The 18,551-nt window shown below is 47.2% G+C and overlaps 1 protein-coding gene across 1 annotated transcript in view; it reads left to right on the top strand.

Moving 5' to 3' along the window:
* The window catches only part of JAKMIP1 (janus kinase and microtubule interacting protein 1), a 154,691-nt gene that overhangs the window by 28,824 nt on the left and 107,316 nt on the right, over positions 1 to 18,551 (top strand). The window contains exon 4 of the mRNA XM_060246127.1: positions 8,009 to 8,274. Within this exon, the coding sequence (XP_060102110.1) occupies positions 8,146 to 8,274 (129 nt within the window). The 5' untranslated portion in view covers positions 8,009 to 8,145. The remainder of the gene's footprint in view (positions 1 to 8,008; positions 8,275 to 18,551) is intronic.

Raw genomic sequence — 18,551 nt, 5'->3', positions numbered from 1 at the left:
TGTATGGCTGACGACAGCAACATTTGGCAGCAAGCCTGGCCTCCTTCTTTATTCTCTATCCTTCATCTCTCTGCTCCTCCAGAGGTAGAATACCAGAGTTTTAACACCACCTTGAATATTTTGATTGCTGTTGTTTAAATCTTGTAGCCTATTTTAATGATTACTTATTAGAATAATGCAGGGCTTTTTTGTAGAAAAAGCCCAGCAGGAACTCATTTGCATATTAGGCCACACCCCTGATGTCACCATTGTTTTGTGCATTGTTTTTCTACCAAAAAAGCCCAGCAGGAACTCATTTTCATATTAAGCCCCACCCTCTGACACCAAGCCAGCCAGAACGGCATTCCTGTGCGTTCCTGCTCAAAAAAAGCCCTGGAATAATGTATTTATTAAATGTTGTGAACTGCCTTGGGGGAGGGCAGTCTAGAAATCAAATAAGTAATGTCAGGGAAATAATGTATTACAAAATGTATAAGACAAAAATATTTTCCGTTACATCCTCTTCATTATAATTTTAAGGTGTTATCTGTAAACTACAATAGTTCTTCTGTCGGGGTATGATTGTATTCAACATTTTAAGTTTAAGTTTCAAACTTCATAACTCATCTATTTTGACTACATCATTAGTTTCACCATTACTGCCTATTCAATTTTGCATATTTTGCCACTTCTACATATTCATTAAAACCTTTACCAAATACTTTGCTTCTTGGCCTTTTGGCTAAAATTAAGTGTATTGTGTATGGCTGACGACAGCAACATTTGGCATACATATCAAGGTTTACGGGATTCTGAGACTGTCCTATGGAGAATACTCCATGGAAATGAAAAATAGTACACATTAGAAAAGGGCTTGTTTATTATATACCTCGTATTACGAACTGGAGAAGATATTTTTTCAGTTTGGAGTCTGTATGTTTGAACGTTAAGTAAAAAGGTAAAGGTGGTCCCCACCAGTTGTTAAGTATGACAGTATAAATGCATGTGTAACTTTTGCAAAATTTGAACTGTGTTCACCATTTCTGAAAGCATATAATACATACCACAACTGTTCATGGTATAAACAGATGTGTCATTTAAAAGCATGCATTAAAGAAGTGAAGAATGTGCAGATCTGAAATAACAAGTACAGAATATTGTTCAATATTTGCAAAGCATATCAGAACTTCCTTGCGGATTAGATACTGAAGGGTGAAGCCAGCTTATATAAACATGACCTAATGAAAGGGAATGCATTGCAAAATGTAGCCTTATATATTGAATGCCCCGTTAAAAATAAAATTCTATTTAATGCTTCTAAATTTCATGATAAGACATACTGCTTCACGTTAGGAACACAGATATCTTTATAAATTATTTCTGATACTAATTTTCTAGGCAACAACTGGTTCTTTAAAGCAAAAACAAGCCCCATTTCCATGGAGTATTCTCCATAGGACAATCTCAGAATGCTCTTTCCCCAAAGCTCTTCATGTGTGATCTTGTGCTTTTGGATGTGGTCAAAAGGCCAATTGTGACAGCATACGAAAAGTTAAGTTGCTCTCCATTTTTCTTGGCCTTTTTAGGAAACGTGTATCGGAGGGCTAGTGGGGTGTGTTAAATGTTGCAGTGTGATATCCCCCCCCCCCCCCCAATAGCACCACATTTTAACATGCAATCTCCTGTTTGATGGCTTTTTAAGAGTTGGGTCCACAGTTAGAACTGCCAGTGGTAATTGGAAATTTAATGCTGATGACCAGCAGGGAAGGAGTCCCTCCAGTTAAGGTTCCCAACTTCAAGGCAGGCCCTGGAGTTCTCTCTGAACTTGAACTGACTCCCAGACTACAGAGAGCAATTGCTGTGTTATCCCAGTGCAGAAGCAGTCTTGCACAAAGTTTGGTCAAAGTTTGCAGTCCTCACATAGCAGCAGAGATTTCTGGTTTAGCTTATGGTTTGGTTTTTTGTTTTTTGTTTTTTGTTTTTCTTGAATTTGTTTGTTTAACTTGAGGGAAATCCTACAGATTGTCAGGCAAAGTTTGTCCGAATGGAAACATGATGGTCTCTTCCTTTTCTCACCCAGCAAGCTCCTTCCAGTTTTAGCACAGGTGCTGCCAAAGGGAGCTCCTTCTGCAGCAAAATGTGGAATCCTGACAGACGGCTCACATGAAAGAAGCTTTGAAAATGTGTCTGTGTGTTTTCTCTGCTCCTCTCTGAAACACAGGGAAGGCTGCCTGAGCTTTGGAGATTGAGATCTCAGGAAACCAGGCAGCCGAGTGACCTGGCTGTCTCAAATGTTTCCGGCAGTGGATGGTGGTGGGAGAGGAGCTGCCTGAGCTGGGGTGTTGTTACACAACCGTGTGTGCATGTTCACTGGTAGTCAACCTTTAGTTTTCTTGTACTTTTAATGTTAGCAGTCTGTATTGTAGAACCACGTTGATGTTATATTTGTATCAGATTAATTCTCAGTTTGCAAATGAAAGTGTTTTCTAGATTCTGGGTGGTTGACCGCGTTGCTGTGCATTTTTTCCTGATGTTATGTATGTGGACTCAAGGGGGAACTTTGGGTGTTCCTGCCGGGCTCATTGGAGCCATACGGACTGAACTTGGGGACTTGGGAACAAAAGGCTGCAGGATCCAAATCTCTGCAGCCCTAGACCAATCACAGGCCCCCACTGGTTTGAATGACTCAATAACATGCTTGTGCGGGAACCGAGAGACGTATATAAGACTGGCCCCATCCCCAGGCTTGGAATGTAATCTTATACTATACTACTCCTATTAAAGAGCTTGTTATCACTTATTCCGAGACTTCGCCATGCGTAGAACCCACTGTATAATACCTGACATGGACAGATGTTATATTTTAGATCATGATTTCTGACTTTGGCCTTGGTCTGAAGAGCTACATTGCTTTTCTAAGTTTGTTCCCTTAAATCCCGCACATTTCCCACCCTACTACCCCTCTTCCTTCTTGGTATTCTGATGCCTTGAATACCAGGGAGCCTGGGAAATGTAGTTTTTCAGGAATCCTAAAGCCATAGTCTACTATAGACCATGGGTGGCCAACAGTAGCTCTCCAGATGCTGGCTGGGGCTGATGGGAGTTGTAGGCAAAAAACATCTGGAGAGCTGCTGTTGGCCAACCCTACTGTAGACAACTGAAGGTTTATTAATGACACCGTGAGCAGCCAGCTACATTAATGCCATGCACAGTCAGTATCTGCAGAACCATATTTTTCAGAATTTGGCCCTGGAAGAAATGTGTATATTTTGAATGGATTGCAGTGAAGGAGCTTCCTGAATAGGTATCTGAGTGCTGGCCTGTTGTTCTGAACTTCTGGATCACTCTGGTTTGGTTGGCTTTAGTTTTTTTAATCCTTCCCACTCAAAGTGAAGGAGACTGAAGGGTCCCTGTTTTGTAAAAGAATGAGGAAAGCAAATGTCTAGAATACACTGAAATGGCCTTTGAGTTACTATATTTGTTATGCCAATCGCTTGTTAGTGACCCAAGAAGAGGAATCGATCTTTTTCCCCTCTAATAGCCTCCCTTTCCTTAATGGATAATATGACTGTGGGGCAGAAGAGATTGTGGTTTTGCATTGGAATGTAGCTATCAGGAGAGAGAAGGTCCCTCCCCCCACATTGCAGTGCTTCTGAAATATGGGTCCATACTATTTGGCTTTGGGAAACTGAAGTGTCTTCAGCAGCTAGCAAAGCGTGTGGGTCAGCCATTACACACCAAAAGGCAAATAGTATATTTGTAAATGATTTTACAAAATAGTGTCCTTTGGCTTTACAGAGTAATGGGTCCTGCCAGAGGCACATCCCTGGGACTCAGAACTGCTGGATGGAGGGGTTTTTTTGGTTTTTCAAAATCATTTCTGTGTGGTCATCTTTAGGCCAAGGACTATAGGCAGATAATATAGAACACACACACACACAAAATCCTTTTCCAAGTAAAGCCAAAACAGAAGTAGTTTTTAGACGGGCTGGGTAGTTGTAGGTATGGATGTGGTGAGAAGAATCCTCACTTTGTGGTCAAAATGGGTGAGGTAAATGATACGGACAAAAGAGTAGGAGGAAAAGCGATATGAAGTGGAACTGGCACCATATTGTTACCACTTTGCTGGCAAATAAGCTTTTGTAGGGCAGATTTCAGGTGGGTAGCTGTGTTGATCTGTAGCAGCAGAACAAAGTTTGAGTCCAATGGCACCTTGAAGACCAACAAAGTTTTATTCCTGGTATAAACTTTCGTGTACTTAGGGATTAAATTTTGTTGGTCTTAAGGGTGCCACTGGACTCAGACTTTGTTCTTTTGTAGAGTGTTCTGCTTACCTGGTGTGGTGGTCTTCTCCTGTATACACTGGGCCAATTCTAGATAAAGCTAAGGTAGGGTTGCCAGATACCATCTGGCCATTGGCTCTCACATGAAGAAGAAGAAGATATTGGATTTATATCCTGCCCTCCACGCCGAAGAGTCTCAGAGCGGCTCACAATCTCCTTTACCTTCCTCCCCCACAACAGACACCCTGTGAGGTGGGTGGGGCTGGAGAGGGCTCCCACAGCAGCTGCCCTTTCAAGGACAACCTCTGCCAGAGCTATGGCTGACCCAAGGCCATGCCAGCAGGTGCAAGTGGAGGAGTGGGGAATCAAACCCGAAGCCATGAAGCCATGGGATTTCACATGCAGCATTCCTGTTTAACGGTAGTTTAGATTAATACGTTAAAGCCATTTTTCTACCTTTATTCTACCAAGATATTCATGTCTTTAAGCAAATATCTAAGTCCTCTTGACTGTTTGGTCTGCAGAGCAAACGTATGGTTATGCTCAAGGTCCCCTGAGATGTCCTTCTTCAGCCCAGGGCAGGCAGAATGTCTCAAAAGTTTTCATTTTGGGGCATCTATTTGTACCAGGAAGCCCTGAGGGCCCTCAGTTTGCAAGACCTGAGCAAGGCTGTCAACAATAAGACTTTTCTGAGGTCTTTAATTCATAGGGTCACCATAAGTCAGAAGTCTCTAATAAATATTTTTTACTTGGATAAGTAAAGATGTTCTTTTCCAAATTATTATTACTGTGGGTTGGATCCAAGAGCTCCCTTACATTATATGAAGAAGTTTCTCTTCCACTGGTGTAAGACCATCCCTGAACAAGGGGTGTCGAACTCATTTGTTATGAGGGCTGAATGTGACCTGGCCGGGCCATAAGCAGCATAAAATGTAGTGGATATATAAACGTTATATTCTTGTCATTCAGGGCTTTAAAAACTTTATAAAGGACACAGAAAAACACAGTTAAAGATTTAAAAAACTTAAAACATGCTTAAAACACTAGCACTTGGTCTTAAAGGTGTTTTCTTTGTATCTCTCTTGTGCAATCCAGGGAACTGGGCAAAGGAAGCTCTGGCTCTTTCCCCAGGGGACCGGGGGGGGGAGCCTCAGACAATAGAAGGAAGAGAGGCTTGGCTCAGTAGCTCTACTGTGCGATTGAGAGAGCCTGGCAAAGCAAGCTATCCTCTCCCCTCATCCTCTCCAAGGGAGGAGTCTCAGCCAATGGAGAAGTTTTGCTCTGTAGCTCCTGTGTGATTGAGCAAGCTGTGATGCAGAAGGAAGCAAGAGGAGCCTCAGACATCCGGTTTACGGTCACCAAATTTTTTTTAATACTTAGTGATATGCACATAACCCCATAATGTTTCTTACCTATGCGCACGCAAATAGGAACTCATTTGCATATTAGGTCACACCCCGGATGTCATTATTATTTCACACAGGGCATTTTAAAACTCATCAGGGGCTCATTTGCATATTAGGCCACACGTCCTAATGCCAAGCCAGCTGGAACTATGTTCCTGTTTGTTTATTTAATTTTATTTAATTTATATTCTGACCTCCCTGACGAAGGCCTACTCAGAGCAGCTCACAGGTTAGGGTCAAGCAATGACCAAACAAGATAAAACAGTAATAAAAATAAGACATAAAACAATTATTAAAACATCAATCTCAATAGGTGCTAGTGCAATAATTCATACTTTTCAAAAATTATTATTATTATACAATTAGAATTTCAGTGATAGCAGATGGCGAGTTGGTCAGTCTGAGGTGTTCCAAAGAGGACCCGGGGATGTCACAGTGTGGTAAGAGAAATCCAGAGTGATGTTGAGGTTTATGGACCTAATCCGTTGCTATATTCCAGGCTGGCCAGCGGTAGCTCTCCAGATGTTTTTTTGCCTACAGTTCCCATCAGCCCCAGCCATTGGCCATGCTGGCTGGGGCTGATGGGAGTTGTAGGCAAAACACATCTGGAGAGCTACTGTTGGCCACCCCTGCTATATTCCTGTGCATTCCTGCTCAAAAAAAGCCCACAGTTAACCCATGTTTAGTAAAAAAGGTAAACGTTTTTACCTCTCCTTTGCCTCCATTCTTATGTTTGTTTTGTGTCTGATGTTCTCTGCTCTCCTATGTTCTCTGCTCTCCAGCTGGCAACATGTTTCTAGATATCCATTTCTAATGATAATAATATTATTATGTCCTTGGAAGAGTTTTGTGCTCTACTGGTAAGAATGCTTTGGTGATCCCTGACCTTAGGGAAGTCTGGCTGTCCTCAACCAGGGCCTTTTCGGTCCTGGCCCCAACCTGGTGGAACTCTCTGCCAGATGACATCAGGCCCTGTGGGATCTTATGCAATTCCGCAGGGCCTGTAAGGCAGAGGTGTTCCACCAGGCTTTGGTTGTGGGCAACAATGGTTTGCTACTGGGCTGTCACCTCCCCCCCACACACTTTGCAAGTTTTTCTCTCTCCCTCCCCCACTCCCCAGCATGATACCCTGGAAGTCCAGAATGCAGAAAAATTTATAAGGCACCTGAGATTTTATATTTTAATTAATTTATTGTGCTGTTTTTAACTAGTATATTGTTTCAGTGTATGTTGCACATCACCCTGAGCCCAACACAAGCTGGAATAGGGTGATTAAGTTGAAAATAATAATAATATAATAATAATAATAATATGTTTTGGTAGAAGGCTCCTGTGTGATCCTGAGTCTTTGGTGCCTTGGTTAAGAAGGTACATTAGGCTATATCAGGCTCTTCTTCTTTTTCCATCCGAAGTGCCTTTACTCAATTTGAACAGCAACAGTTTTCACTCTTTATGTGACTCAGGAAATATTTAATTTTTCATAATCTAGTGGTTAGAGGGCTAGACCATGTTTGGGGAGAGCCAGGGTAAAATCTCCACTCACCCATTTGGTGTCCTTGGGCAGGAGCTCACCACTGTTAGCCTTACCTTCTATGATGATAAAATGGAGGAGAGGCAATCACATATGCTGCCCTGAACTCCTGGGACAGAATTCGTTTAAAATATATTCAGAATGCTTCTAGAACTCTGTGCTATTCCATTTCCAAAAGCTAGGCAATTTCTGAAGTGTCTATCACTACACTGCAACAAACAACTACTATTTCTACACTATTATACAACAAAGCATGATTTATTTTACAAAAAAATGAACCTTGGAAGTTTTGGTTATGCTTGCTTCTGTCTGCTTCCCTTTCCATTCATTGAACATTAGGTTTGAAATACGAAGTAGGGTTTGTTTCACGATTCCAAGTCAGAGTGAATCCTTGCAATAAAGAATCTGTTGTTTGTGATTCATATGTAAAGGTGAACTGTGGCTTGTTGTGAACATGGAAGTCACTAATTTCTGAGCAGCACCCGAGAGAAGCAGGGAAAGAGAGCGACTCCACAAGGCTGTGGGAGTTCATGCTTGTTGCACTGGGTCATTGAGTCCTTGTGTCTGAATGCAACTAATGTCCTGTCTTGAGGGCCAAAGAAGACAGTGTAATGCAGCTGTGTGTAATGTTAGCCCAACAGATGCTTGTGTTGTGAGTGTGTTTGTGCAGAATATTCCTTATAATTGCCCTTGGACTGGGCCAACCTGCTGAATCAGAGAAGGAATGGCAAGGAAACAGGATGTTTGGTTGGATTGTTCCTAGGGTGCTCTTACTGGTCAGTTAACACTGAGCTTCTGTTTCCTTTCAGACTATGAAAGATGATGACAGTGATGGTGCAGGAGCCCATGTGGGGTGGCAGTGACTCTTGCTTGACTTTTTGATGCCAATGTGTGAACCTTTTTGGCGGTTGGTACTGTGTGGATATACGGATCCATATTTTAAGCTATGTCGAAGAAAAACCGTGCAAAGGGAGAGAAGCCTGACATGGAGGTTGATGCCGTCCAAGCTGCTAACGAGGAACTGCGAACGAAGTTGACCAACATCCAGATAGAATATCAGCAGGAAAAGGGCAAGGTATGTCAATGAAATTCCAGATGGAGACAGGTCCAACTGAACATGAGCTGCTCTGGATGCCAGTGAAAGATTTAGTTTTGTACGTGCAGCTGGCAAGGATGTCTTGTTTTGGTTCCAAATAGTGGGGAAAGGAGAACAATAATTTATTTATTTGTATTTTAAATTTATATCTTAATTAAAGCACATTTTAAAATGGCTGTAATAAACTTTTTACCATATGCAAAAACCCCTGTGTTATGAGATCCCATTCAGAAGCTATACTTATTCAAAGCTGTCAGGGTTTCATGTGGACCCGAGAGAGAGCAGGGAAAGAGAGCGACTCCACAAGGCTGGGGGCTTCTAAAGTTCATGCTTGTTGCACTGGGTCATTGAGTCCTTGTGTCTGAATGCACCCTGTGCAACTAATGTCCTGTCTTGAGGGCCAAAGAAGACAGTGTAATGCAGCTGTGTGTAATGTTAGCCCAACAGATGCTTGTGTTGTGAGTGTGTTTGTGCAGAATATTCCTTATAATTGCCCTTGGACTGGGCCAACCTGCTGAATCAGAGAAGGAATGGCAAGGAAACAGTCTTTTGGTTAAGGACCCTTTGTTTGATGTTAGCAAAAGTTATGCTTCTTGGATGTCATGCAACATCTCCTAGCCAGCTTGTGCAGTGGGAAAACCAGGTTTGATTTTCCACTCCTTCACATGCACCTGCTAATGTGACCTCACAAGTTCTCACAGAGGTGTTCCTCTCAAGAGCAGGAGAGAGAGAGACTCTGATTTCCAAATCTAGTTGCTGGCTGTTGCCAGGGTTTTTCCATGGACATATATGGCAATTGGAAGCTAGAACCAGTGTTCTGCTTTTTAATTCCCTGGCTGCGGTATTCTTTGCTGCATTTTACTGAGTACATTCTGCTGCCTTAATTTTTTTCCCCTCGCCCCCTTGATCCTGTTGGTCAGTTACTGAGGAAACCAGTGTGTCAAGTCGGCTGAATTCAATAACGAGTCTTTGGTTGAAACAAAGTTACTAGTTTATTGAAAGCAGAACTGAAGACCATGATAGAGATTGAAGGACTGGGGTACATGGACATTCACCAAGCATTTAAGGTATAGATCAAAGGATTCCTACGGGCGGGGCACTCTATGCAGTATATTTTCGCACTAGGATGTTACCCCCTCGTTCCCAAGCCAAGGCCTTGGCGCTTAACACTCCCACAGACACCCGGCCTGAGAAGGCTCTACTATCTTGTTCACATATCAGCATTTCAAAGCAGGCTACATAACAAAGGCATAGCTATGAAAGGGGGGAAGGAGAGTTAGCTAGCAGCATTCGGTGTTCAGTGTGATCTACCCAGAATCCCTTGCTTCTGAACCAGAGTTAGAGAATAGGTCAACCAAAATACAGCAGACTTGACATACTGCCCCCCCTAAGCCCCTCCTGCAGCGCGGGCTCGAGGGAAGGTTTGCTCCCGATTATAGCTCAGTGTTTCGGGGCCCCAGAGGCTCCGACACTCCCCTTTGACGGGGAGGGATGTTGATTCTGGCGGATGCCAACGGGACGGTTCCGGATTTCGACGGAGCAGGCTGCAATGAAACACAGGGTGGATTTTACCAAGGGCAGGAGGCAAATCTAATTCCACAGTTGCTGGGTTGATTACTCGCTTGATCTTAAAGGGACCCAAGAATTTAAAAGCCAATTTCCTGGATGGTTGGGAGAGGGGCAGATTTTTCGTTGACAGGTATACTGAGTCTCCAACCTTTAGCTCCCAGACTGGTACATGAGACTTGTCATATTGCTTCTTGTAAGCCTCCTTTGCTACTTTTAAGTTCTCCTGGATGGATGGCCAGCACTGGCTGGGTCCCTGCCACCATTGTTTGAAGGCAGAGCCCGTGCCTGGGTCTCCCCCCCCCCCCCGGCAGCATCGGGATCGGTTTTCCCTCATACCCAAACACTGTTGAAAAGGGGGAGGCTTTGGTGGAGCTGTGGGTACTGTTGTTATAGGCATATTCTGCAAAGGGGAGGAGATCTACCCAGTCGGACTGGCGCTGGCTCACAAAGCACCACAAATATTGCTCCAGCACCCTGTTCACTCCCTCTGGCTGTCCGTCCGTCTGGGGGTGGTACGCTGAGCTTAGCCCTTTCTCCATCCCTAACAGTTTGCAGAACTCCCACCAAAAGGTGGCAACGAACTGAGGCCCATGGTCAGTAATGACTTTGTCGGGGATTGAGTGGTGTTTGGCCACGTGATCAAAGAATAGGGTGGCCAGTTTCTTGGCTGTGGGTAGTTGGGTACAGGGGATGAAATGGGCTTGTTTGGAAAACGTATCTACCACCACCAAAATGACTGTTTTCCCCCTTGAGGAAGGAAGCTCTACTATAAAGTTCATGGACACAATGGCCCAGGGGCGTTTGGCCGTTTCCAGTGGTTGCAGTAGACCTGGGGGCTCCCCCCCCCCTCTTTTTCGCCATTATGCACACCGGGCAGCCGGTTACAAATTCCGACACGTCCTTTCGCAAGGACGGCCACCAGAACTGTCGGTTCACTAAGTGCAGGGTTTTTACATAGCCAAAGTGCCCGGCCAATTTAGATGAATGGCATAGTTGCAAGATCTCTCTTCTCAGTGTCATCGGGACGTATAATTTCTCCTCTTTGTACCACAGCCCATCTTTCCCCTTCCGCACCCCCTCGGGCTGCCCACCTCCCTCCCTCTCGGTCTCCAAGGCGATGCGGTCGCGGCTGAGCCCGTCCAGTTCCTTCTTTTTCTGTGAGCGGGTGGTGACCATGGCCGCCACTTGCGTGGGGGATATTAGCGAGTCTACCATCTCCTCCCTCTGGCTCTCGTGTTGCGGGAGCCTTGACAGGGCGTCGGCCAAGAAATTCCAGGTCCCTGGGATGTGTTTTAGGGTGAAATCAAATTTGGAAAAGAATCCCGCCCACCTGATTTGCTTTTCACTCAGTTTCCGTCTCCCAGTTAGCGCTTCGAGGTTTTTGTGATCAGTCCACACTTCAAATGGCACTTTGGCTCCCTCTAGCCACGACCTCCAGGTTTTTAATGCAAACATGACTGCGAAAGCCTCCTTGTCCCACACCGACCAATTCCTCTGCTCGTCGGAGAACTTCCGCGAGATGTAGGCACAGGGTCGCAGTTTCCCCGCCCCATCCCTCTGCATGAGAATGGCTCCTACGGCGACGTCGGAAGCGTCGCATTGCACCATGAAGCCCTTTTGCTCATCCGGGTGGCTCAGGACCGGCTCGCTAGTGAACAGTTGCTTGAGCCGGTCGAAAGCCGCCTGGCAGGTGGGCGTCCAGTTTAGCTTGGCCCCGGGTCGCTTCGCGTCCTCGCCCTTCCCCTTTGTCTTTAGGAGGTCAGTTAGGGGCAGGGCGATCTGGGCGAACCCCTCAATGAATCCTCTGTAAAAATTTGCGAACCCGAGAAATGATTGGAGCTGTCTACGTGTTCTTGGGGGGGCCCATTCTAAGACCGCCTGCACTTTTGCGGGGTCCATGGCTAATTCTTCTCTAGACACTCGGAACCCGAGGTAGTCTAGTTCGGTGCGGTGAAATTCGCATTTAGACAGTTTCGCATACAGTTGATGCTCTAGCAGGGTGCTCAGTACCTCCCTCACCAATTTTACATGAGATTGCTCATCCTGGGAGTAAATAATGATGTCATCCAGGTACACCACCACCCCCTTGTACAGAAATTTTCTCAACACATCATTTATGAAGTTCATGAACACCCCCGGCGCCCCCTGCAACCCAAACGGCATAACTAAATACTCAAATTGCCCCATTGGAGTGTTGAACGCCGTTTCCCACTCATCCCCCTCTTTGATGCGCACTCGGAAGTACGCGTCTCTCAGGTCGAGTTTTGTAAATATCTTCCCCCCCGACACCGTGTTCAGTAAGTCTTTGATGAGGGGGATGGGGTAGGCGTTGGACATCGAAATCGCGTTTATCCCGCGAAAATCAGTGCAAAGTCTAAGCGTCCCATCCTTCTTCTTTCTAAACAAAACCGGGGCCACATGGGGGGCCGTTGCGGGTCTAATGAAACCCCTGTCCAGGTTCAAGTCTAAGAATTTGCGCAGTTCCTTTTTCTCGGCCCACCCCATCTGGTAGAGTTTGGCCCGGGGTAGGCTTTCCCCGGGGATCAGTTCTATGGCACAGTCCGTGTTCCGATGTGGGGGGTAGTTGATTGGCTTCCCGCTCGCTAAACACCTCCATCAGGTCGCGGTATGCACTCGGGACATGGTGCACCTCCTCTACCAGGACGCACGCCCTCTCTCGGGCGGCGGGCACCTGCGGCCCCCACGCCGTGTTCTATAAGTGCCCGCTGCAATCTGGGTCGGGGAACCTAATGGTCTGTGCCTTCCAACGAATGAGCGGCTTGTGCCTTTCCAGCCACCCCACTCCCAACACTACTGGATAGCCGCAGGCCGGGGCAATGACAAAAGTCACCTGGTCCCAATGGGCCTCAATCCCCAAGGGGCATGGCTCTGTTTCCTGCGTACAGGGCTCCCCCCCCATCACTGACTCATCCATCTGCTCAAACAGCATGGGGTGGGGCAGCTGTGAGCGCTCTAGCCCCAGGGCCTCCACCACCTTGGGGGAGATTAGTTCTCGGTTGCACCCCGAGTCTACGAGGGCTCGAATTTGTAGGAACCTTCTCAACTTTGGGTTCAACAATTTTACCATCACAAAGTACAGTCTTCCCGTGGCTCTCACCGTCAGTGGTGCCTTTTCCCGATCGACCTGCTGGCTGGCACTGTTCAGAGCAGGTCGGAGTCGTTTCCCGCCGGCTCCTCTTCCCACGCGAGGTCGGCCAATTCTGCGGATAGACGGACCTCTTCTTCCTGCAGCTCCTCCTGCACCATCAACGCGCTGCTTTTCGCCGCATCCTTAGAGCGGCCAGGGGGCTTCTTGGGTTCCGGGGTGCTCTGCCTGGTTGACCCTGGCGCCTGGGTGGTTCCCGCGGGAGGCTGAGGGCAGTTGGAGGCGAGGTGGTTTGGGTCACCGCACCGGAAGCAACGGCGGGGCCCCGCCGGAGCGGCCACCGGCGGCTTCTTGGCTTTGGGAGGCTCGGCCTTCCGGGGAGTGGTTTTGGGCGCTCCTTTGCCCTCAGCCAGTGCTTGGCACAGCATTGCCACTCGCTTCAGGTTGGTTTCCACCTCTCCCGCCAGCTGGATCCATCCCACTAGCGTGTCTGGGTTGGCTTGGGTGAGCGCCCGGTCCAGGATGCTAGGGTTCAGCCCGTTGGTGAAGTGCTCGATTTTCATTACTTTGTTCCAGTTCCAGGCCCTGGCAGCGTTAGCCTGGAAATCTGCCGCGTATTCCCGGATGGATCGGTCCCCTTGCTTCATGTTCCGTAGTCCCGATAGCGCTCGGGCCTCCTGCAAGGGGTCCTCGTACTGGGTCAGTAGGGCTTGCACGAACGTGTTTACGAAGTGCAGGATCGGGCTGTTGGTCTCACACAGGCTCACGTACCATTTCTTGGCAGCGCCCCGCAGCTTCGACCCCAGGTAATCCACTCGGCTCATCTCGTCGGGGAACAGGTCCCCCCAATAGTACATATAGCTGTTCGCTTGGATCGTGAAGTAGTTCACTTCCTCCGGGTCCCCGTCGAAAGTGGCATCCAGCTCCCGGCCCCCCCCCCCAAGTCTCGCTGCCTAACCGGGGCAGGTGGGGGTGCCGCCGGCGCTTGGGGAGCCGTGGGGGCGACGGGTGGCAGTTGGCTTGGGCGGCCCCGAGGCCCCGCCGGCCCTGGCTGTTGCTGACGGGCCCCGGTCACCCCCAACGCTCTCCCCAGCTGCGTGGTTAGGGTCTGCATCTGGTCCTTGAGGTCCTTCACCGCTCCGCCGACCTCGCGGTGGACCATCGACCGAAACATCTCATAGTCCTCATCGTGCGGGTCCTTGGGCTTCGGCCCCCCATCCTCCGCCCCACACTCCGCACTTTCGCCTCCGCTACCGGGGACTTGGGTCACGGTTGCCTCGATTCCTTCGCCCGACTCGCCCGGGTTGGTAGCCGCGGCTTCAGCCAGTTGAACCCGCTTGGTGTGGCGGGTCATGATTGCCTCCCGGCGGATCGGTGCCTGGTCCATCAGCGTGGTGGAGGTCCTCGGTTGGTATTGCCGGGGAGTAACCACCAGTTGAAACTGGGGGGGAGAAGCCGCGGTCCTTCTGGCAGTATGGATGTGCCAGGGTGTCTCAGCCCCCTCCGCTCTGGTTGGGAGTTCTCCGTTGTCCGGAGTCTGGTCGGTCATCGCCTTTTCAAGTTGCCGGAAAGGTTGAACTCCAAGATAGGGAGTCCTTCAAAATGTCAAGTCGGCTGAATTCAATAACGAGTCTTTGGTTGAAACAAAGTTACTAGTTTATTGAAAGCAGAACTGAAGACCATGATAGAGATTGAAGGATTGGGGTACATGGACATTCACCAAGCATTTAAGGTATAGATCAAAGGATTCCTACGGGCGGGGCACTCTATGCAGTATATTTTCGCACTAGGATGTTACTCCCTCGTTCCCAAGCCAAGGCCTTGGCGCTTAACACTCCCACAGACACCCGGCCTGAGAAGGCTCTACTATCTTGTTCACATATCAGCATTTCAAAGCAGGCTACATAACAAAGGCATAGCTATGAAAGGGGGGAAGGAGAGTTAGCTAGCAGCATTCAGTGTTCAGTGTGATCTACCCAGAATCCCTTGCTTCTGAACCAGAGTTAGAGAATAGGTCAACCAAAATACAGCAGACTTGACACAGTGGTCATTTTGTAGAAAAATAGGTGGTGGAGCTCATCCAGGGATTGTTATGCAGCTGCACCTACTATTCAGTGGACAAGGAGGTTCAGGAGCTGTGCTCCTGTGAGCTCCCACTGAATCCAAGGCCTGGAGGAAGCATTTGCTTAAGCCTTTAAGAGATTGTGTGGTTAGAGACTGGAGGGGCAGAGCTGCAATGGAGAGCCTCAGATGCTTAACTAGTACCCAAGTGCTTAACTAGACCAGCTATCTAAAGAGATCAGCCATGGATTTTTAGTAGTAAAGAGAAGCAACCAGAGTGGGGTGAGGCTGTAGTGTGAGGGTTTGGCCATTTTCCTGTCCCCCTTGGACCAGCAGTGGCAATACCTCACAGGCACCATGTATGTGCTTGTATGTTTTCCCCATGAGGATTGAGCCTGTGAAATTGATGTCAAACTCCCCTTCCTTGTCCTGTGATCCCAAATAGCAGTGTGCCAAAAAAAAAAAAAAAATCAGAAATAATTGGATTCGGAAATACGGTATACGGGACCAAAATATTTGGAATGCCATATATTTCCAAATACCGATACTCAGAATAGCTGTATATATGGTAGATGTATGGCTATTTCCGAATATACGGCCCCATTATACCCTATGGCCATTGAAATCAGTGGCAAATAGGGTATATTTGAAGCCACCTGGAGGGGAGGAGGTTTGAGGGAGAGCCCCCAAATATGCAGGAGACCTGCAGGGGACTCTCCCCTACAAAACCCCCCAAGTCCCAAAAAGATTGGGCCAGGGGGTCCAATTCCTGGGGCACCCAAAGCCAAACCTAACTTTACACCAGAGAATATAGGATCCAAATCACTACATCCATCCTCTATGAACCCTGCTGGCCTGGAACCAATATAAACCCAGTTGCCAACATTACTGCCACACAAAACACAATCTGCTCAAGGTCTGCTCTGCAGACCTGACTGCAGCAAACCCAGATGCTAGTTCTCCAGCCCTGCCCCAAACAACGTGAGGAGAGCTGGCCAAGCACAAGAAGCATGCTGGTTCTGGGTCTCTCACTCAGATGCCAGCTTCCCTGCCACAGAACACACAATCTACAGATGCCAGCTCTCCAGCCCTGCCCCAAACAACACAACTCTCAAACAAGAGAAGCGGTGGACAGATCCAAACAACAACAACATCCAAACAGATCACTGAGAAAAGGCCAAGAAACTCAACTGTTAAAAAAGTGACCTTTTCAACAATAAAAAACCTCAGGCCAAATCAGTCAACAACGCCCCCCCTCCCCAAAAAACCAGAACCAGGAAAAGGGACAGCAGAACACGATGCAAAACCAACAGCAACAGATCCAAATCACTGAGAAAAGGCCAACAAATTCAACTGTTAAAAAAGCGACCTTTTTAACAATGAAAATTAGGCCAAACAGGCCCCCCTCAAGAACCAGAACCAGAAGAGAAAAGGAACAACAGCAGAAACAAATCAAACACAGAATCCTTTTAAAACAGTAAAAAACTTGACTTTTAACAATACAGGAACTTTACCAACCTCTCCCCCCCCAAAAAAACCTCTTCACCCTAACCCCAAGAAATTGAAGCCACCCAAATCAGGAAAAGTAAAAGGACACTGCACTTTTAAAAGTCCTCTCACTAAAGTAAGATATAGGCAAACTGGCAACTCCCCCACCCCAGGCCCCCACCCCCAGCAGAACCCCCAAACCCTAACCCCAAATAAGCTACTCAGTACCCACCCACCCAAATCTGGATAAGTAAAGGGACTCTGAGTCTTAAAAAGTCCTTTTACTAACTAAAATAAAAACAAGAACCCCAAGACTGTCTTACCTTAGATGTCTTCTCCAGGCAGGTCAGGCAAGGCAGGCAAGGCTGAGAGAGCGCAGCAGCAGCTGAGGCCAAGGGCCAGTGCTGCACAATCTCTCTCTCACACCAACACCAACACAGCAACAATGGAATGGAGTCCAGCCAGGCAGATTCCTTAAAAATGTTCTCTGGTCCTACACAGAGCAGTTTCAAAAAATACCACTGCTTTATGATTGGCCAGAGAACACTGTTGGATACCCAAGTAAACAAAAGAACAACAATGTTGCTGATGGCTGGGGGATTAGCCCAGCCATCAGCTACACAACAGCCCTGCAAAGCATGCATTTGCAATGCATTTTGTAAATGCATGCTTTGGATTGGCTGCTGGGGCTCCTCTCCCACTCCCCCTCCATCCCTGATCCCAGGGAGGCTATCGGAGAGGCGGGAAAAGGCTTCCAAAGGTGGGAAAGAAGGGAAGCAGCTTCCCTGAGGCTGCAGAAGCTCCTTTCTCGCCTTTTCTATGGACTTCCGTATAGTTCTGAATATTGATTCGGAAGAATACAGGGAGCCGTATCCGGCTCCTGTATAATGGCTTCCGATTGGATTCAGAAGCATATGGCGGCGTATACTTCCGAATCAGGGGTGATTCGGAGGTTTCTTCGATTCGGCCGAACCGAATGCACATCCCTAATCCCAGACTGAATCAGCCCCTCTTTCACTGCTATTTACAATTTAAAAATGGGACACCTGCCCTCTGATCTCCTGTTTTAACCAAGCTGGTGGTGGCTCCTGTGGATTTCTAATCTGCAGTGGAGCAGTCCCCTTGGTAAAGCTGGAGCAATTAAACATCTGTCCTGTGTGGGTTTTTCCTGCTTCTGTCCTTACTGACTTCTGTCTTCACACAGAATTTTGGCCATTTCCAAATGGCTGAACTGTTGATCTACAGCCAGTAATTTCCCAGGGTTTCTTCTTGGTTTAGTCAGCAAAACTGTTATATGATTAGGGTAACTGTCCCCCCCCCCCCCCCCATGTATGCTGGGTTCTCTCTTGTTTGTTTCTGGGACACACAGGCCAAATTACTGAGGGGGTTGGAAGGGAAATACAGTGCAAATGAGTGGGAAAATTACCAGCTTCTTATGCCTGGTTTGCACAATACATTGACTGTCCTTACAAAGATTTCTTTCTGCTCTATGATGTCTGCTCTAGCGGCCAAATGTAATTGAATCATAGATAGAGATAGAGTCAGGTGGGGAGTGATGCTGGTCTGAAGCAAGAGAACAAAGTTTTAGTCCAGTCAGGCACCTTGAAGACCAACAAAGTTTCATTCTGGGTAGAAGCTTTTGTGTGCAAGCTTATATCCAAAATTAAACTTTGTTCATCTTGAAGGTACCATTGGCCTCAAACTTTGATCTACAGATATAGAGAATTATTGCTGTGAGATACTTGTGTGATCTCGTGCCAGGCATCTGTCTATTGACTACCATTTTCTTAATTGTAGGGCCTTCCCTCCCACAGTGGGCTTCATTAATCACAGTGCTCTCATGTTTGATCCCCTTGGATGGCAGACCTTAAGACTGTATAAGCATGCTCCTAACAGGGTAGAAGGCAAATAATGGTGCCTCAGTTAGATTTCAAGTCCAGCAGCACTTTAGAGACTAGATTTTTTGGGGTGTGACCTCTCAAGGCTCCCTTAGTCAGACAAAGAAGAATAGAAGTTCTGTTCTCCTGTGCCT

This window comes from Heteronotia binoei, chromosome 9 (genome assembly GCF_032191835.1).
Source record: "Heteronotia binoei isolate CCM8104 ecotype False Entrance Well chromosome 9, APGP_CSIRO_Hbin_v1, whole genome shotgun sequence".
Taxonomy (NCBI): domain Eukaryota; kingdom Metazoa; phylum Chordata; class Lepidosauria; order Squamata; family Gekkonidae; genus Heteronotia; species Heteronotia binoei.
The sequence above is the reverse complement of the archived record's forward strand: the minus strand, read 5'-3'. Positions and strand labels throughout refer to the sequence as shown.